Source organism: Pithys albifrons, chromosome 2 (assembly GCF_047495875.1).
Source record: "Pithys albifrons albifrons isolate INPA30051 chromosome 2, PitAlb_v1, whole genome shotgun sequence".
NCBI lineage: Eukaryota > Metazoa > Chordata > Aves > Passeriformes > Thamnophilidae > Pithys > Pithys albifrons.
Window position 1 is genome coordinate 89,834,675 of NC_092459.1, and position 19,334 is coordinate 89,854,008.

General features: G+C 41.7%; 1 protein-coding gene across 5 annotated transcripts in view; it reads left to right on the top strand.

Moving 5' to 3' along the window:
- The first annotated feature begins 1,260 nt into the window (after positions 1–1,260).
- Positions 1,261–19,334, top strand: part of SRBD1 (S1 RNA binding domain 1) — a 133,525-nt gene continuing 115,451 nt past the window's right edge. For 2 of the 5 annotated variants that reach the window (XM_071548032.1, XM_071548034.1), the window contains exons 1-8: positions 1,261–1,361; positions 2,614–2,721; positions 12,890–12,966; positions 13,385–13,550; positions 14,474–14,827; positions 16,288–16,454; positions 17,657–17,774; positions 17,942–18,080. In XM_071548032.1, the coding sequence (XP_071404133.1) occupies positions 12,890–12,966; positions 13,385–13,550; positions 14,474–14,827; positions 16,288–16,454; positions 17,657–17,774; positions 17,942–18,080 (1,021 nt within the window). In that variant the 5' untranslated portion in view covers positions 1,261–1,361; positions 2,614–2,721. The remainder of the gene's footprint in view (positions 1,362–2,613; positions 2,722–12,889; positions 12,967–13,384; positions 13,551–14,473; positions 14,828–16,287; positions 16,455–17,656; positions 17,775–17,941; positions 18,081–19,334) is intronic. The other 3 variants (XM_071548035.1, XM_071548036.1, XM_071548033.1) reach the window with 3 other exon arrangements.

The following is a 19,334-nucleotide window of genomic DNA, read 5'->3' on the forward strand; positions in this document are numbered from 1 at the left end:
GCCCTATTTAAATCAACAGAGCTGTGACAATTTATATCAGCTGAAGTTCTGGCACCAGAGATGCAACCCCATGCATACAGACAAGTATGTGCATAAGTCTTTCTCCAGGCCTCTGAAAACTAAGAAGGTCAGGTAAACTTCATGGAAAGAGAGAGACTGCAATGAACATTATTGTGTTTAAAGTCATTCCAGACTGTTAAACACACATTTATTATAAAGTCAAGGTGAAAAATTATGAATTATTTAAGTTTATTGCACCTTAGTTACATTTAAGATATTGCTGTTCCAAGGCTGGAGGGCAGCTGGCTCGTAGTTATGACCACAAGTTACAAATATTTATGATACAAAGCAGAAGACCTTTTAGGGTAATGGAAGCTCGAACGACGGCTTTAATGTAACAGCCTACTTGCTCCACTCTTCTAGTGATGGCTCCAGAAACCAGCACCCATTAAACTTTTCACAGGAGGTACAAACTTCACAGGGCCCTTGCTGAATGTTAACTTAGAAGATATGGATGAAAAAGCAATGGGTTCAGAGACTGCAGGGAAACATAACCTTAAGGCAGGTGACTAACACTTGGATACTTTTTCCAGCACTAGAGTGTGAAGGCTTATGAGGAAAGACAATCCAAATTCTAGTGTGCGTGGGTACAGGAACACGAGCATCCTGCGTGCTCTTATCTGCTCCGGGGGTCTGAGAGGGCATGTATTTATGTAGTTACCTTTGATACAGTATCACAACGATGATTTCTGCTTCACAATACTCCTGTGAAAAAAAACCGCTTTCTGGGTAGCAAACGCAATGGAAACGTTTCTAACACCTTTCGGAGTCCCATCCACCAAGAAGTGAACCCAGACGTTCTGCATCGCCGCCCTTTCGCCTTGGTTTAAGTGAAAGCCGGCTGATCCTTTCACCCCGGGGATGGCCCCACAGCCCGACACCTCCGGGACCGCCACCCCGGGGCCGCCCAGCAGCGTAGGGGTGGCGGTCGTGTGGCCGTCGGACGGCGGTGGCAGTGGCGGGGCAGTCGGGGGGCGGTCAAAGGGCATTCGGACGGCGGTGGCAGTGGCGGGGCGGTTTGGGGGCGGTCGCGGGGCAGTGGCAGTGTCGGGGCTGTTGGGGGGCCGGTCGCGGGGCAGTGGCAGTGGCCGGGCGGTTTGAGGGCGGTCGCAGGGCAGTGGCAGTGGCGGGGCGGTCGGGGGCGGTCGCGGGGCGGTGGCTGCACCGCCCCCTCGGGCTGCGCTTCCTGCGGCGCGCCACCGCCATCGCTTCCTGCTCCTCCCCGTGGCACGTCGGGCGGGCGAGTCGGCCATGGCCGCGCTGGCGGCCCTTTCAAACGCGGCACCCGGCAGCAGCAGGGGGTAACCATCGGGACAGCCTTCCTCCCCTTGTCGGGTCCGGGCTGGGGCGAGGCAGGGCGAGCAGCGGGGCTGCGCTGCGCTTTGCTGCCCTGCTCCCGGCGCTCTCCGTGCGCCGCTCCGGCAAGAGAGCGGTTCGCTCTTGTCTCGCTTGTGTCGGTGGAAACGAGCCTGTTTTTTTGATGGGCCTCCGTGTCTGCTCCCAGCCTCACCCCCAGGCCGCGGGAACAGGGTTGCCTCTCCCTGGAATGGCGCCCGGTCCCGCTGCGAGGGGGTGAGAGGGCCCGGGGATGCGGGAGAGTGGAGCACCCCCGGACGGCTGGGATGGGGCGGCGTGCGGGTCCCCCCGCCTGGCTCGGGGCGCCAAGGGGCTTGTGAGGTGCCTCATGGCCGGGGCTCTTGCGAGGGAGCTGATGCCCTTCCCAAACCGGGAAGGTGACGTTCAGCTCGGTTAGTCCTTCATCTTGATGGTGCCAACAGACCCGAGGAAAGCAGGCTGTCGCCAGGGGAAGAACAGGGCTTTGAAGTACATAAAGTGTATTTTAAATTCAGTCACGTTTCTGGGCCGAAAATCAGTGATCTGGGTGGTAGTGACACACAGAGCAACGAACAGTGTTTTGCTCTCAAGTCCTTTTGCCTCCTAGGCTCCAAAATGAGTGTTTTGGTGTGATCAACTCTGCTGTGGCATTGCCGTGCAGAAGAGACCTGTCTTCTGTTTCCCTTCGGGAGTGAGGACAGCCCCGTTAATTAAGCAGGATGGGAGTGTGACTGTGTACCTGGTTTGGTGGATTGGAGAAGAGCAACGGTTGCACGTGATGTAACAGTCTGTTGCTGTATCAGAAGCAATATCCCCCTGGGTTTGGATAATGCCTGCCTTTATAGGTAGTTTGAGACATGTAGATTAAAGAAAACGCATGAAAAGTGTTTGTGTCCTCCTTTTGGTGTGCAGCCGTCATCCGATTAGTTTACAAGCCATTGCATAACACAGGTTGTTCCTATTTTCCAGTGGGACCACTAGTTCTAGAACAGCCATGGAGTAGAGTGTGCTTTCTAAGGGCATAATCTTTGTGTTTTGCCTTTTTGGTGGTACTTCTGTAAGTAGTACCAGTTGGTGGTGTTCCTGCTAGTCTTACACCTTTGCCTTTCCAATTAGCTTTGGGAACTATTTTGCTGTATGTCTCTCCCTTTCTTTCTGGTTGTAATTTTCCAGTTAACACTTTAGTTTCCTAATTGGTGTCTGCAACTCCTTTCCCAGGCAGGCCTGACTGGCTTTGTGCAGGAAAAGTCCTTGGAAATCTGTACCAGCTTCTCTGAACAAAAGTGTCTCGGAGTTCTCCAAGGTTTTGACCTCGAGAGGATTACAGTAAGTTGGATTTATATTTTGAAGTACAACTCAGTTGACCTATCTCTCCAGGATAAAAACCTGGAGAGATAAAACAATTTCCATACAAGCCCCTACCATTGGTCTGTGTAGCATTTTTTCCCCTTGCTGCTGACTGTATGCTCACACTTTCTTTTTTGCCTTAAAATGTTGCTGTACTATGTGGTGAAAGTGTCTTAAAATGACAAGCAAAATCAACCTACTTAGAGCCTCCATATATTTACTGAAGTGGGCCATTCTGCTGCTACTAATAATGGTCTGAAATACACTTATCATGTGGGGATTTGTATAGTCGTTCTTATTTCCTGCCCCAGGTGCTTCTTGTTTTAATAAACTCTGGCCTGTATTGTTAGACTTAAGAAGAAGATAAAATGCAAAATTCTATTATCCTTGCTCTTTTATTTGTGATGGAAAAGTAGAAGCTGTAGAGCAAAGTTTGAGGACCTTTCTGCATAGAGGGATTTCTGTTCTGTAAGGAATGTGTTGCTTTGGATTAACTGGAAAAGAGTTATGGAATTTTCTGTGTCCTTTTCAGCTGAAGAGGACTTTCTGCAGTTATCGAAATGAAATTAATTTCCAGGTGTATTTGTGATGGTGGTGTGTTTGTTTGGATTGTTCGTTTTTATTTTGTTTTTTTTTTTTTAAATCCTGTGCCTTCAGATAGAAAAATTATTTGATTGAGTTATTTCTGACAATTGTTGGTGGAGCTTAAAAACAGGAGTGTGCTAGTGCAGGGACTTTTCTGGGGAGCTGGGAAAATATGGGAGGAGTGAGGATTCTTTAATCTAATTACTTTTAAACTGTTGTTAAACTTCTTTTTCTGCAAGCAGTTGCTTAGGCCACCTGGATTCACATATGAAGAAATTTGCTTTTAATGGGTTGTGCCTTTGCATGAATAGGGAGATTGAAGAGAGCAGCAGTCTCTAAATGAGATTTGGATTGCTCCTTATCATAATAAGGTCTTTAAAACCTCAATCTACATGTATTCTGTGTGCAGTCTAGACCTATTTGGGGAGAGGGACCAGAGAAATGATTACTTCCTTGCTGTATGTTTTGTGCATATCCATATTAAGGTTCTGCACAGTAAAGAATAATAAGAGCTACCCTGTCAGTTATCTTTATTCCTGGCATGGCCCAACACCAAACTACACTAGCCTTATTTTGATGAGTAGCTGGAAGGCAGGAAGAAGTGTGCTATTTACAGCCCTTGGGATAGTGATGTGGAGCTCTACATTGGATGCAGAGAATAGAAGTGGTGGGAAGAAAATAACTGGCAATGAAACTTATGCCATACTATTTGGAGAGTGAACCTAGCAGATGTCTTTATCTACATAAGCAGTGATTTAAATAGCTTAAACTCTTCTTCATTGGACAGCATAATAGCTCTGTGAAGTCCTTTAACTTTTAACTGGGAAATACTTTTGAAGAACGCACTGTAACTGTTGGGTTTTGTGGAGAAACAAGGCTTTAGTTATGGCTGAGTGTGTTTCTAGCAATGATGTCTCATGCCATCATTTGGGACACGGACAAACAGGTGGGATTTAACTCCCCTGAGTCAAGGGTCTAGTGTGAAAGTTCAGCATTAAGGTTTCAGTGTATTGCACAGAAGCAAAAGATCATACGTGGATAGATATTAAATGAAACTGGAGTTGGGAGCTTAAGTATGTGGGCTATGCCAAAGTTTTCAGGGCCTAGCTCATTTTGCATGCCATGGAAGTAAAATGCTGTTGGAGAGATGAGTAAGAACTGTTTTTCTCAGGGAACAGCATTGTTTAAAAATTAAGAAGTTTCTGATGACATGTTTAAAATGAGAAAAAATGTGTTCACTAATGTTATTTGGAAGTTTTCTGGCCTCATATGTGAGGAGAGCTGTTAGAACAGAGCTTGTAGGAGTTCAACATGCCAATTGGCAAGCTGGTGAAATCCTGCACAGGATGACTGGATAACTTGTGCACATCATTGGATATTCATGGTTATCTCCTTCAAGTCATAGGTACAGAAAATGTCAAGCACTGTAAACACCTGTGATAAGGTGCAGCAATATAGACACAGGAAGGGAAAGTGTGTGCTCTGACCTGACAGTAGTATAAATAGATTACTCTTAATTTTTCAATTTTGTAATTTCCTCTTCTACATCTATGGGACTCACCTGGTTTTGGAAGGGGGCATAGATCTACCCAACCTATCATTTCTTTCCTTGGGGTAGAAACCAACTCACTTGGAGTATGGTTAACTGGAAGACAGAGAAGGAGGAGGTAAGGGCAGCTTTCCCACTGAAGCCTGTCTTATCTGGAAAATATAATCATCATCATGGCTAGGCCTCGCAAACAAAGATTTGGGAAGGGCACTACCCATGCTTGCTGCAAGCGTGCTGGTGGCTAAAAAGGCTGATATGGGATAGGCAAGTCTGGTCACAAAAGGCACAGTGGAACGTCTCCTTTGGCAATATTGGCGAGGAATGGTTCTTTCTGCAGTGTCTTTTCTCCTCGAGACTGACTCTGCGTGCGTTCTCAAAGGAGGCAGCAGCGTCATGAGTGGTGTGTCTCCATGAATCCCGATTGGAGGCCAGAGTGGACCGTTGGTGGCAGTCAATACGGCCAAGGCTGAGGTGTTGTTTCAGACAGTCCTTGTATCTCTTCTTCGGGGCTCCTCTCTTGCGAGAGCGCAGCTGCGTTCTCATCAGCATGGCCTCGATACTGCTGACCCCTGCCTGTTCAAGAACAGACACATTGGTCACATAATCAGACCAGTGGATGTTTAAGATTGAACGGAGGCAGCGCTGATGGAAGTGTTCGAGGAGCTGTAGGTGGTGGCAGTAGATGACCCATGATTCAGACCCATGTAAAAGAGTAGACAGTACAATGCTCTGTAGACACTGATCTTTGTACTTTTCTTCAGGTGTTTATTGGACCAGACTCTTTTATGGAGTTTTCCCAAGTTTCTGTATGTCTTTGCCAGACTGTTGTCTATCACTTTGTTGATCTTACTGTCTGAGGAAATGATACTTCCCAGATAGGTGAACTGCTGGACTGACTTAAGCTCTGATTTGCCTGTGGTGATGTGGGGATGATGGAAGTCTTCCAGAGGTGCAGGTTGGTAGAGAACTTCTGTCTTCTTCAAGCTGACTTCCAGCCCAAAAAGCTCAGCAGCCTCTGCAAAGCAGGATGTTAAGCACTGCAGAGCTGCTTCTGTGTGAGCAGCGAGGGCGGCATCATCAGCAAAAAGCAGTTTGTGGACAGGGTGATTCAGGGTCTTGGTGTGGGCCTTCAGTCGCCTTAGGTTGAATAGGTTTCCAGCAGTACGATATCGGATGTAGATGCCGTTTTCTTCATCGAGGTCTGCTGTGGCTCTTTGGAGCATCATGCTGAAGAAGATTGTGAATAGAGTTGGTGCAAGAACTCAACCTTCTTTCACACCATTGGTTATTGGAAAGGGCTCAGAGAGTGCATTACCATATATGACTTGTCCACGCTGATCCTCATGTAGCAGGATGATCATTTTGAGGAACTTGGGGGGACATCCTAAATGTTCCAAGATCTGCCACAGGCCTTTTCTGCTCACAGTGTCGAAAGCTTTCGTGAGGTCAATGAAGGTTACATAGAGACCTTTGTTCTGTTCCCTACACTTCTCTTGCAGTTGTCTGAGAACAAACACCATGTCTGTGGTGCTCCTATTGGCTCTGAAACCACACTGGCTTTCAGGTAGAAGTTCTTCTGCAATAGTGTGTACTAATCTGTTCAGAAGTATTCTTGCAAGGATTTTACCAGCAATGGAGAGCAAAGTAATACCTCAGTAATTTGAGCAGTCTGATTTTTCTCCTTTCTTCTTGTACAGGGTGATGATGACTGCATCACAGAGATCTGGTGGTAGTTCCCCTTGTTCCCAGCAACACACGACAAGCTCGTGGAATTCGGCATGGAGTGCTTGACCTCCATGCTTCCAGATTTCGGGTGGAATTCCATCAACCCCAGCTGCCTTGCCAGTTTTCACCTGTTGTATGGCCTCAAGTGTCTCTCCCATAGTAGGGGCTGCATCTAATTCATTTTTCACCAGTTGTTGTGTAATGTGCTGAATTGCTGAGCCTTGGACTACACAGTTGGCACTGAAGAGAGTCTGAAAGTGCTCAGACCATCAGTTCAGGATGGAGGTTTTATCTGTTAGGAGCATTTGACCATCTGCACTGAGTGGGGGGCTTTGAACCTGGTGTGTTGGTCCTTACACTGCTTTCAGAGCCTCATAGAATTGTCCTTGGTCACCTAAATCTGCGCATAGTTGAGTCTTTTCTGCTAGGTTGAGCCACCATTTGTTCTGGATGTCTCAAAGTTTCTGTTGGAGCTTGCTGCATGCAAGACGAAAAGCAGCTTTTCTTACATGGCAAGATGACTGAGCAAGGTGTGCTTGGTGAGCAGTTCTCTTCTTCTTCAACAATTCGTGAATCTCTTGATTGTTTTCATCAAACCAGTCTTTGTTTTTCTTGGAGGAGAACCCTAAGGACTTTTCAGAGGACTGCAGGATGCTATTTTTAGTATGTTGCCAAAGTGCTTTCTGAGAGGGATCTATAGGGATCTATGGGATTATCTTTAAATCTAGTTTGAAGGTTTGCCTGAAATCTCTCACTGTAGCTGTTTGAAGATTGTTAACTTGGAGCCTCCTCCTTGGAATGCCACCTATCTTGAAGTGGAGGTTAAGTTTGTGTTGTAGTTTGGAATTATTATGTAAATTCTCTCCCCTGCCACTAACTGCCCATGCCAGAAGTAACAAAAAGAAGTAGTTAACTGCTGATCGCTTGGGTGGGGGCAGGTTGTCTCTTTTGTTTTTGGGGACATTTTTCCATTCTTAGCTCGGAGGAACTCAGGAGCGGTGTGTGCTGCCGAGGAGGGAAGCTGTTCTTTTTTGCTACTGCTACTGCTGCTGGCTACTGATGGGGCTTCTTGCTGAGCCGCTGCTTTTTCTTTTCGCCACGGTTGTTCTCTCCTGGTTCCTGCATCTGGGGTCCCGGCCTCTGCTCCAGTCTCACCACCGCCTGCACCGTCACGGCCTGCCCGCCCCGGCTGGGGCAGTGACCCGGGAGAGAGAGGTGTGCAGCTGCTTTCCAGGACGCGCGGCGGTTCCCCACTTTCAGCTTCCTTTCTTCATTTGGGACAAGAGACACAGAGTTCATCTGGGAACTCACCCTGCTGCCAGCCGGGCTGTGACACTGATACTGCCATAAGTATAACTCTTCTCCCAAAGGAAACTTGTTGTGGCGGTGGTTGTTGTGGGGGTTGTTGTTTTGGGGTTTTCTTTTGGTTTTTTTTTTTCCTCTGTGGTGTTGGGGAAGTGGTTTGCTCTGATCTGTTTATAGTTATACCTATACCTACATATATATATATAGCAGTTAGGGACAGTTATCCTTCTTGTATTAAAGTTCCTTTTCTTAAATTTGATAAAGAGTGGCGTGATTGTTGTGGAGAAGGACCCCTCCCCCGCTTGTGGGTAAACATTTTGGTTTTTCCCGTCAAACCAAGACAGTTTGCAACGCACAAGGCGGTGGTCTGTTTGACATTCTGCATTAGGCTTCACTCGTGTATGACGGACATCACCTACATTTCTCTGTTGCACTAAGACATAGTCAGTGAGGTGCCAGTGCTTGGATCGAGGATGCATCCAGGTTGTCTTCAGGCTGTCTTTCTGCTGAAAGATAGTGTTGGTGATGGTGAGCTGCTGTTCTGCACAAAACTCTAGCAGGATGCCTCCATTGTTGTTGCCATTTCCAACACCATGTGATTGCATTTATTGTAATATTTTTATTCTAACTCTGACTTATCTCTTTTGTGTTGGGTTCATTTCTCCTGCCAGTTTACCTTTAAACCAACATAGCTTTCTAAAAAAACCCCTGTATTAGTTATCTGTCATCATCAATGGCATTTAGACTTGTTGCTTTTTCATCCTCTTGCCTGCCTCCCCCTCTGCAGTGAATCACAGAAGGGCTGTTTTTCTTAGTCATTAACTGTAGGTGTTCGCAGACCCCAGAGCAGGCAGCTTAGGAGGAAAATTTAGCAGAGAGCTGTCTGGCAATTTGTAATTAAATCAGAAGTATTTTTGTGGGTTCTAGTTAAGAAAAAATTTTGTAAACAAAAAGTGTACCTGTAGTAACTATAAGATTCTTTTCTACAAATAAGAAGTACAATTATTTTGTTGTATTCATTATGAGAAGGGGATGTGGTTATAATTTAGCCCTACCTCGCAGTGAAATATCATGACTTTTTTTCCTTTGTGATACCCTGTGTTTGATATTTATCTCACAGATGCTTTTTTGGTATTGGCTTTTATTTTCAGCCGTAGAATTTAATTTTAGCTTCTGACCATGGCTTGACTGTTCATGAGAGTTACTCTGATATAAGCTTTGTGCTTTATATTGATATCTTACCTTAGTTCAAAATATCTTTGCAGGTATAAAACCCTTTAGGAGCTAAGTTATCATTCGTGTCAAGAAAATTTAGTAGATTAATAGCATAATTACAGCTGGAATTTATGTGTATGAGGCCAGTCCTAACTCACTATGTGCTTGTAAGAACTGACACTATTGATGAGGTAGGACAGAAGACAGATTCTCTGATGGTCTTATCTTCTTTGCTCTTCTGGATCAAACATGTTTGATACTCCTCTAGATTTCTAAAGAACCGCAACAAACACTTTAAAGATGATCTAATGATTTTTTTTTATGTAGAAAATCCAGGAAATCAAATGAAAAAAACTAAACCCAAACATTAACTAAACCCTGTAAATATTTAGCCTGATTACACTTCACTTTCTATTCTATTTCATGCTTTCCTATGCCAGTTTTTTATTGGCTGTGTGGTTGTTCTGCTTCTTCCAGTGCAGTGTTTGAAAAGACAAGGTGACTTGGGCTTAAAGATGTAGGAGCAAATGAAGAACCTGGAAAATGCCTGGTTTCATAGACTAAGTTGGTCATCTCCTGTTCTTATGCTGATATGGAGAGTTAAATAGGTCACCAGTATAGGATGTCAGGAAGTACAATTAAGTTTATAAAGTGACCATTATTCTTGCCACAATCTTACTTAATCTAACAACACAAAAATTGAGATATTTTGAGACCCTACCTTTGGGCCGTGTGAAGGTGAGAGGGAAATACTAGTGGAAAAGACCTTCCAGATGAGGTTTTCCTTCTGTTTGAATTTTTGGGTAAGCTTTGGGACTGTCATGGTGTTATGCTGAGTGTTCAAAACTGGCAGAGGAGTTCAGAGTGTTTTTACTTAGTGAGAGGGACACTGATCTGAGGTGAGAAATTGTGCCTGTTGGCTTTTTCCTTCTTATCTGCAGTGATTCAATGGGTAGCTATGAAGAAGCTGGTTAGAGTTTTTAAAACTGGTCACTGGCTTCCAAAATTGCCTAGAATACTAAAGAATACCTAGCTGGATTAGCTGAAGAAGCACGACTGATATTGAAATTGTAAGCTAAACACCTAGTTTGAAAATGGGGAGAACTGTGTGACCTAACCATGTGGGAAAGACAGATCTGCAAAAGACAGATCTATTTGTCTTGGATATTTCCTAAGTTTGGAAATCTTGATGTTTTAATGTTTCTTGTTTCTCCCATTCACAAATTAAAGTACAATATAAAATGGAAACATTATTTTCATGCCTCTGAGGTAGTGGAAATAAGTAAGTAATTAATTCAACACTGTTATAGTGACCATTCAGGTATAAAGAACAAAGGGAAATGGAGCAGCAGAGTGGCTGGATGAGCTTGCAGGTGTCTCAGAACAACAATGAGAAGTCACCTGGGAAGTTAATAAAGTGAATAATATTTGTTGTGTTCTGTGGAGGTCTGTGTTTTTCTGTGGTTGATATGTATTCTGACCAGTCACATAATGGGATTTTGGTCAGTGGATCAGCACAGAAACGCTGACCTGTTGCTGAACAGGATGATTGGTACAAGAACGCATTTTCAGGCAAGCTGATAGTGCTTTTTGATGTGCCTCAGTAATGCTCTTTCCACTGCAGTGCTGAAAATTGTCACTTAAATTTTTGTACTGCTTTACAAGGAAAACTTGCTGAAAGCCGTTTATAACAATAGTTGTGCTGCTAGTGCTTGAACAGGGGCCAGAATGAAGTTGGATTAAAGGGCGTTTTGCCCTTAAGTTAAATGGCATTTTGCAAAATGCTTATCCACTTTGTATTGTGCAAACATGGGACTTTAAGGCTCATGGTGGTAAAACTGCATCAAAGGTCAAGGAACAAAAAGCTGGAGAACACAATGTGAAGAATGATGAAATTGTACCAGATATGGGTACAATATGCTTTTGAATTTTGTAGTTAGAGAAAAAACTTAAGGATTTGGTTTGGGGTTTTTTGCCTGTTTTTTAAATTTTCCTTCCCTGACAGATAAAATTTTGGGGGTATCTAAAATATTTTAACTGAATTTGAGAAATAGTATTATAGAAATTCATGGGCCACTGCCAAAAATTCTGTAACTGTGTATCTGTGATGGGGCTATTGTAGGTATGGAACATGGGTCAGGAGAAAGGGTGTGTCTTCCCTTTTTGCTTTTGTTAGTTGTCTTATGTGCTTTCTGTAGGCTAATGAACAGCTCATTCAAAATAATAGTTTTCAATGTACATGCAAGCAATGGATAGTCTTTGAAGGTAAAATTCTAGATCCAAATGGACAAATGTCTTGTCCTGTCCCATCAAAACCATATGTGAGCTCACTTTACTAGATTTTAATTTGATTTACTGTGCTGTTTAGATGTGTGGGGTGATGGGCTGATAAGGCCTGATGGGTTGAGGGAAATGCCTCAGCCCACCTGAAGAGATGCTCCAAGCAGAGGAACAAAGAGCTTTCAAACTGATAAGATTAACAAAAGATGGAGTGCACGGCCATCTTTTGCGATATCTTCAAGGGCCCACCTCACCTCAGGGCATCTGCATCACCTCCCCCCCCCCCATCAGATTGACTATTGGTCACACAGACACCCGGGAGAAGGAAAAAAAAAGATATAAAAGAAGTGCAGTTTAACTGCAATTTGGGGAGAAAAACTTTCCACCTCTAGGAGGGCAACCTGAGAGCTACCCTGTCTCCCCCATTCCATCAATATTGCAGGGGTATGCCACGGAATTCTTACTTTATTTTTCTTATACCTTATTAGTTGTAATTTGCTATAGCTCACTGGGTGTATGGGTGTTAATGGGAAGTGGCTATATTTTTCCTGTTGCTTTTTCTTTTGGGTTATTGAGTGTGTTTACTGGTGGTGTTGAACTGTTGTGTTTCTGTTTAGTAATCTTCTGTTAGTTAAGTTTGCTATGGGAATGATATACTGCTGGGCGGTACTTGAAATGTGTGTTGTGCTTATGTCTTTGGGGGGTATTTTGTACAATCCTGTAGCTAAATGTTATCACCAAGTAACCCATATTAGTCATTGTCACATATTTGTATTAATAAATGTTATTTCGGGAGCTGTTGTGAGAAAGGTTCTTTCTCTTGTTGCTATTAAGTGTGGTTCTTATAGGGGAGTCAGAAATCTTTCCAGCCTGTGTTCTTAGTTCGGCAGGCAGTGCTGGGTTTATAAAGTTTTGATTACTCCGAGCACGCTTATAGCTATTTCTTCCTGGCTGAAGTGTGGCTTCATGTCAGAAATCAGAACCCCTTCCAACCTGTGTGCTGTCAGTTAAAAGGACAGACAGTGTTGGGGTACATAAGGATTTGATTGTCTGGAAGCACTTACAGCTAATAACTTTTAATTAATACAGTTAAGACTAGAAATCTTTGCATTTCTGTCTCCCTCCTCCCTGTCACGTGACAAGATGGATGGAGGGAAGCCTGGCATATTGTATATGACACCAGTAATATGTTTGAGAACCAGTACTCTCTTTGTTAGGATGGCTTTACATGCAAACCAAATAATTACCTACATGTGTGAAGAGAGGTTATAGTGCTGGCTTATTTGTTAGCTCAGTTTAAAAGATGGTTCATTGTGCGCTGCTGTGGCCTAAATTCTTGGATACCAAGAAATCCGAACTTGCTCTAGAGGAAACTTTGTGATTGGTGAAGACATTATGAGGGCACATTTAGCAGTGAGTTAAAGGGCTGAATAAGAGAACACAACTTCAACCAAATGTCCTATTTCTCTCTTCTTGCCTCTGTTTCAGATGCCATCTCTACCAAGGAGGGTGAAATCTGAAGCCAAAGCCCGTACATCAGAAGAACTACCTTCATTTCTTAATTCGTAAGATCATTTTTTCCTTAGGATTTTTTTAAATGCTAAGCCTGAGCGATTGCCTAAGAAAAACATATTTCTGAGAGGTTGTTTAAAAAGTTTTCATGCCCAGAACTTCAATTATAGAACACAAATTACTTACAGTTCTTCATGCTCACACTGAAGATAAGGTGAAAGGGGAATTGCCAGTTGTCCAAACAAAATCAGATGTGTACACATCCCAGGAACTAGCTTGGTAAAAGCTGGTAAATAGTTCAAGCCATTAGGTTCTGCAGCAGTGTGAAAGGCCTGTGTTTGTTCAGTCTGCCTACCTTTCTGTTAATTTTTCCTGTTTGCTTTCTTTCATGCCATAAAACTCAGACTAGTTTGCATACGTATTTTTTTTAATCTTCTCATAAGCAATATTGTTGTTTTATTTGTTTTTCAGGAGCTCTGAATCAGAGGAGGAAGAGGAGGAATGGAAGCCAAAAAGGAAAGTCACCAGCAGACCTCGTTTGCCAAAGAGAAATGAGGCTAAAACTGAAAAAGCTGCTGTTCCACGGTCACCTGTGGCCAAGAAAATGGTCAAGAAGGTAGCAATAAAAGAGGAAATGGTGAGTATCTATAAGCAAGAGGCATATAATTGCTGCTGTTGGCAAGTATCATGACCAGAATTTTTCCAGCTCTGGTTCAGTTGGGTGCCTGAGGCTGATCAGCTCATATGATTCCACTGTTCCTGTGACTATTCAGGATGCTGGATAAACGTGGCTTTCTTACTCACTAAAGTGTCCACAATCTAAGGGCCCTTCTTGAGAACTTTGGCCACTGATAATGAAACGTGGTTTTCCCTGGAGGTTGTCAAACAATATAAATAAAAAATGCCTTTGTTCTTTCTGTAGTATCTCTGGTTTCTGTATTGCACCTTTGATGTCTTCTTTTCACTTTCTTTTCACTGGCTGAGTAGCACAAAGAAAAGGGAACATGTACTTAACATTTTCTTGCATGGCTGTTGAACTCAGTAATGATTGCAGTTTTATTATGATTAATATAAAATGCTATTCGCTTGGATATTACTTGCTTCTGTCAAATATTAACATCAGAGATCACATCATGACAAGCCAGGCCTTCTGCCTTCTGAAGATGATCTCTGGGTAAATTCAGGAAGGAAGATGTGGCTTGTCCAAGGTTAAACTGTGTCTTGGCAGACCAAGTCTCAGTTTCAGTTCCCATGCTGAGAACCTAACACCTCATTAGAACAGTGCTTACCTGCTCTTTTCTGTTTTGTTGAGATGAATGGAGGCAAAGACTGTAGGTCAGTGTTTTCTGAGAGTTGAATTACATTCTTTCCAGGATGATTTTATTTGATCTTTTAAATCACAGTTCTGCTGGGTGTGTATCATTTCCTCCATGAAAGATGTATTTCAGATTACTTGATTTCTCTTTGAAAATGGTAGCAAATCTTTCTAGATTTTAAATGAAATGTTGAACCACTTTGTAACAGTCAACACTTAGTATGGTTTCAACGTCTTTTTGGCAGGATGTATCTTTGCCTATTGAAGATAATAGAATGCGACTTCTAAATATTAAGGAAGAAGATACAAGCCCTAAACCAAAAAGTTTAAATGAGAACCCAAAAGTGCCTAAAAATATGAAAATCAATTCATTCCAGGGGAAAAACAAAACGAGTTTAGAGATTGATGAAAAGCCCTCAACAAGTGTTCCTGTAGTGGCAAATCAAGTGAAACAGGAGAAATGTGAGGAGGCTTTTGCAATTGATGAACCACCCTCTAAAAAGATTAAGTTGAATGCGAGTCCTGAAGGAAAACCAGTTAAAAATCTTGGAGGCAACAAAATAAAAGAAGAATTTGAAATGAATTGGGATATTGTACAGGTATGAGATTTTTTTCCTTTTCTGAGTTATCAATGAAACTATTTTGTACATAATTACTACTTAGAACCTTAACATACAATTTCAGTCCTCTGAAGTTGTGTAGTCATTTAACCTCTGCTGAAGTTGTTGTAATACATATATAAATATAGATGTTGGTTGGTAACTGTTAAAACTTCAAACTTTAACATCTTAATATTTGTGACTTTGGCAGTCCTTAGTACAAAGCTTGCCTGTAACAGTTTACATGTTTCACCTTTGTCAGCACATGGCTTTTTTTGTGGATGCACTCAACTGAAACTCCTGCAGGAAGGAGATGCTGATTTGGGATGTCTGTGTGCACATTTTCACACAGACATCCCAAATTTAGTTAGTGTGGACCATTTTATTGTGCAGACTCATTTGAGAGTGTTTATTAATTTATGGTCCCATCGAGGAGGAGATGGCATTCCTCACACAGCAGTGACATCAAGGGAGATACCATCTTTGTTTTTGTAGGATGTTAACTTTGAAGCTGTTCAGGTAAAGACAGTTTTGGGATAGGCTTGTGCTCGGAGACTAAGTGTGGTTATGGAAAATTTTAATATGAACAAAATGGGAGTAGATAAGACACATTGTATTCATGTGACATCCTTAGTACTTCTTTCTTTAAGAAAGCTGTAAAATTTTCTTTGTGAGTTTTCTAAAACATTCCTGGAAATACATATGGAGAATTTGATCCTTGTGTATTTCTGCTCTAAAAGCAGTGACTGTGATTGTACTGGTGTTGTTATATTTTTAGGCTTCAGAATAAAACCTTTGAAAGGGTTTTATATCAGCCATCCGTGGGATCTTTAGGAAAGTGCAAACAAACTGTGATAGTTAAAATGTTACTAAGATAAGCTGCTTATATAGTTTGTATTGATTCCATATTGATACACTATAACTTTAGAAAGGTCAATGTGTACAAAATCATGTTTAACTTGGGAAGGCTTGGTAAGTGTTGGTAGTATCATGCTAATATCCTGTTATTGGTTGAGTGGGATTTGGATCACCTCTGCCTTTGTCGGGTTTATTTGTTTGTTTTGTTTATTTTAATAATGAGGTATGTCAGTGTTGGCTTAAAAAAAAAGTTCCAAGTTTCCTGAGTTGCCATTGTCATTCTATGGTGTTTTATAATTCTGATTATGGTCTTTTTTCTGTTCCCAAGAGGCACTCCTTCCTGCATTTTTTTTCCCTGTGGTTACAAGTTTCTGGAAATGTTGGCTGGGCATGTCTTGCTGAAATACTGGATGTGGTGGCTGGATGCATGAGAAGCCTGACATCCTCCCTTAGCAAGGACATTAGTCCCTGCTGGCCAGTGGAATATTCTGGGATTGGTTTTGAATGTTGAGTAAGAAGCTCTTTAAAGCAATCTACCACCTCTCTTAAATGTATTTGTGTGTTGTGTTTTGTTGTTTTGGGTTTTTTTCCTCCTTTGACAGGCCTTGTCAGAAATAACCAATGTTGAGCCATGGGTGTGTGCAAACTTAATTCGTCTCTTTCAAGAAGAAAACACAATTCCTTTTATTGCTCGGTATCGAAAAGAACTCATTAATAACCTGGAGGCTGATGCCTTGCGAGAAGTGCAGCAAACACTGGAAGAGCTACGGTTAGTAAGATAAGCACAAGGAGATACCTGGGTGGGAGGTATGGAACGACTGGCTGCTGCTTCTGTGTCCCTTTTTGTGGCACTTTTTACACACTACAACTATAAAGGAACTCATAAAGAAAAAGGTTCCAAACTAAAATAGTTATGCTTGATACCTGTCTGGGGTTTTGTTGTTTTTTCAGTTGGTTGGGGTTTTTATTGTTTTGTTTTGTTTTTTTTACTCTAAGTAACAAGAAATTTAGCATTTTTATTTGCCAAGGTGAAACTAACTTCTTAATTTCTTTGCAGTTTATTACAACTTCACAGAAAAAAAACTTGTACTCAAAGAGTAGTTTATAGTTGCTGGAGATATGTAGCCAGGTGAGATGTAAGCTGCACTCTTAGAAAAAAAAAATCACTAAGAATCCCTTGGCTCCCTGCTTGGAGCAGGGAGGCCTCTAGTGAAGAGCTCTTCTTGAGGTTGGAGCATATCAGGAGGGCCAGCAATATATGTATATAAGTACACAGACCATGGCAGCAAAGAAGTGATCAGCAAAGCTTGTTGCAGTGATGGACAAGACTGCTTTACTTCCTTCTTGCTTTTGGATGGCCACATGTTCTTTAGATGGCAATTGCAGAGACTTACCAGCTGTTGGGTCAACATGGTGTCTTCCTCCTTGTACTCCCTGCTATCCCCTACCAAGAGATTCTTTCCAAAGAGGGAAGGTAGCCTGAGAGAGTTCTTGTCTGAACAAGTAATTTAAATAACAGAATACCTTTGCTGCTTGCAGTTGCTCATGTGTATCTTGTTGAAGGCCTAGGAGTTTAAATCTAGTACTCTATACTTGATGCTGCAGAACTGTCTGTAAATGAATTGCAGCTGTAAGTGGTCATCAGCCTGGATTTATTTTAGGGCCTCTTTGTTTGTCTTCTAGGTCAGTACTCTTGCAGAAATATATGTAGGAGAAATGACTATCGGTATTTTTGATGACTTTACTTAAAGCTATCACAAGATATATTGATGCAGTTTTGAACTAACTGAAGAAAGAAAATAATGGTTAGAAACTTTCAGATTATCAGACTTGGTTTGTTGAGGATTAGCATGACATAGCACCTTCAGGGGCTCCAGAGACTTTCAGCAGTGTAATACACAAGGTCACAATCAATAGACTTTTTAATTCACTCTGAAATGTGACTGTTAATATTAATCTCTTGCCTTTTAGTACTGTTGCTAAGAAGGCACATACAATGATGCAGAAGTTGAAGAAAGAAGGGAAATTATCTAGCTGCCTTTCAACATCATTATTAAATTGCAGAACTCTGGAAGAATTGGATCACGTGGTCAGTACTGCAATCTCCTTCAGATCATCATTAGTTTAAATGTAATCTTGCATAACTAGATAGTGCATTATGTCCAGTATTTAGCATGACTGAAATATTTCCTTGCTTTTTAATAACTATGTCTTTTTTGGTTTTGTTATTGTTGTTTTTGGTTTTTTTTGTGTAAGTCTGCGCCTTTTAAAACTGGGAGTAAAGGCACCAAAGCCCAGAGGGCCAAGCAGCTCGGATTAGAACCCGCTGCTCTTTCCCTCTTGCAGAATCCTGTGGAGCTCAATCTGTTTTCTTACATTAGACCCAATACCAAAGGTAAGTGCTCTGCTTCTTTGAACAATAATGTCCTAAATGTCTCAAAATATTTTTAAAGGGGAATTACTTTAATTGTTCTGATGTTGCTGGAAGTTAGGCAACTACTTTAAATTCAGCAGTACTTTAAGCAGCATGTGGTAAGAGTTTACTTTTAATGCCATGACTCTCCAACCTTTCCTGTTTCTTTATATTGTAAATAGTAATAATTATGGTATACAAGAAACAGAAGTCTGGAGACCTGGTAGTTGACATCTGTATTTACTAATACGAGAGGGGGAGCTGCACCACACAACCGAAACCTCTCCATGGTTCTACTCAAATTGTTTCCTGAAGAGTCAATGCTGATTGTAATAAGGGCTAATGCTCATGCTCTGAATTGACAGAAATGTCATCCAGAAAAGCATCTCTTCATTAAAACTTGACTTGGAAGTGAGCAGGAGAGTTTTTGATGCTGAATGACAGTAGGGATTGGAGATGTTAAAAGTTCTTACTCAGATCTCAGAGATTACATGCAACATTATTGTCACATACTGCAGAATTGTGTGTCTTTGTGAATGCAATTATGGGTGAATCTGTAGGGGGCAATCTCTGACAATAAAATGCCAAGATTGCTGCAGCCTTCTGTATGACATTAAAATAGAAATGTGCTTCTATTCTTCCCTGCCCCAACAGATACTTTGGCAATTTCAACATAAAGATACTGAACCTCCTTAGTAAGGGTGACTCTTCCTACTTCAGTTTATTTTAATATGGCTTATAAAACTCTGTTAATTTTGCATTGAAAATCAGTTACCAGATATTTTGATTAATTACTGCATTTTAGCATATGTCCTTACTTCATACAGCAGTATATTGCAGCCATATATCTGACTATTCTGGCAGAATCTACAGAGCCGAAAGAAAAACTTCACAGTGGGAGCTCAAATAAATTATTTAGAGTATTTTCAGAAGGAAGTGCTATTTGTTGCAGCATAAATATCAGTACACCTATTTTCAATTTTGTGCTAAAAATATTGCTGCTTAGGTTTATATAATGGTTTGCATTTGAAAGACATCAGAGGTTATATGCATCTATGAACTGGGTCACTTTTATCAACTTGGAAGCCAGTTTGACAACTTAAATGCAGCTTGAGATCAGAGTGATAGTTTTTTGTTGTTTTTTTTTTAAAGAATGAACCTTTGCAGTGCAGAAAAGATTTCATTAAATCTTAATATTTCATTATTTTAAATCCTCAATGTTTTTTAACTTACACT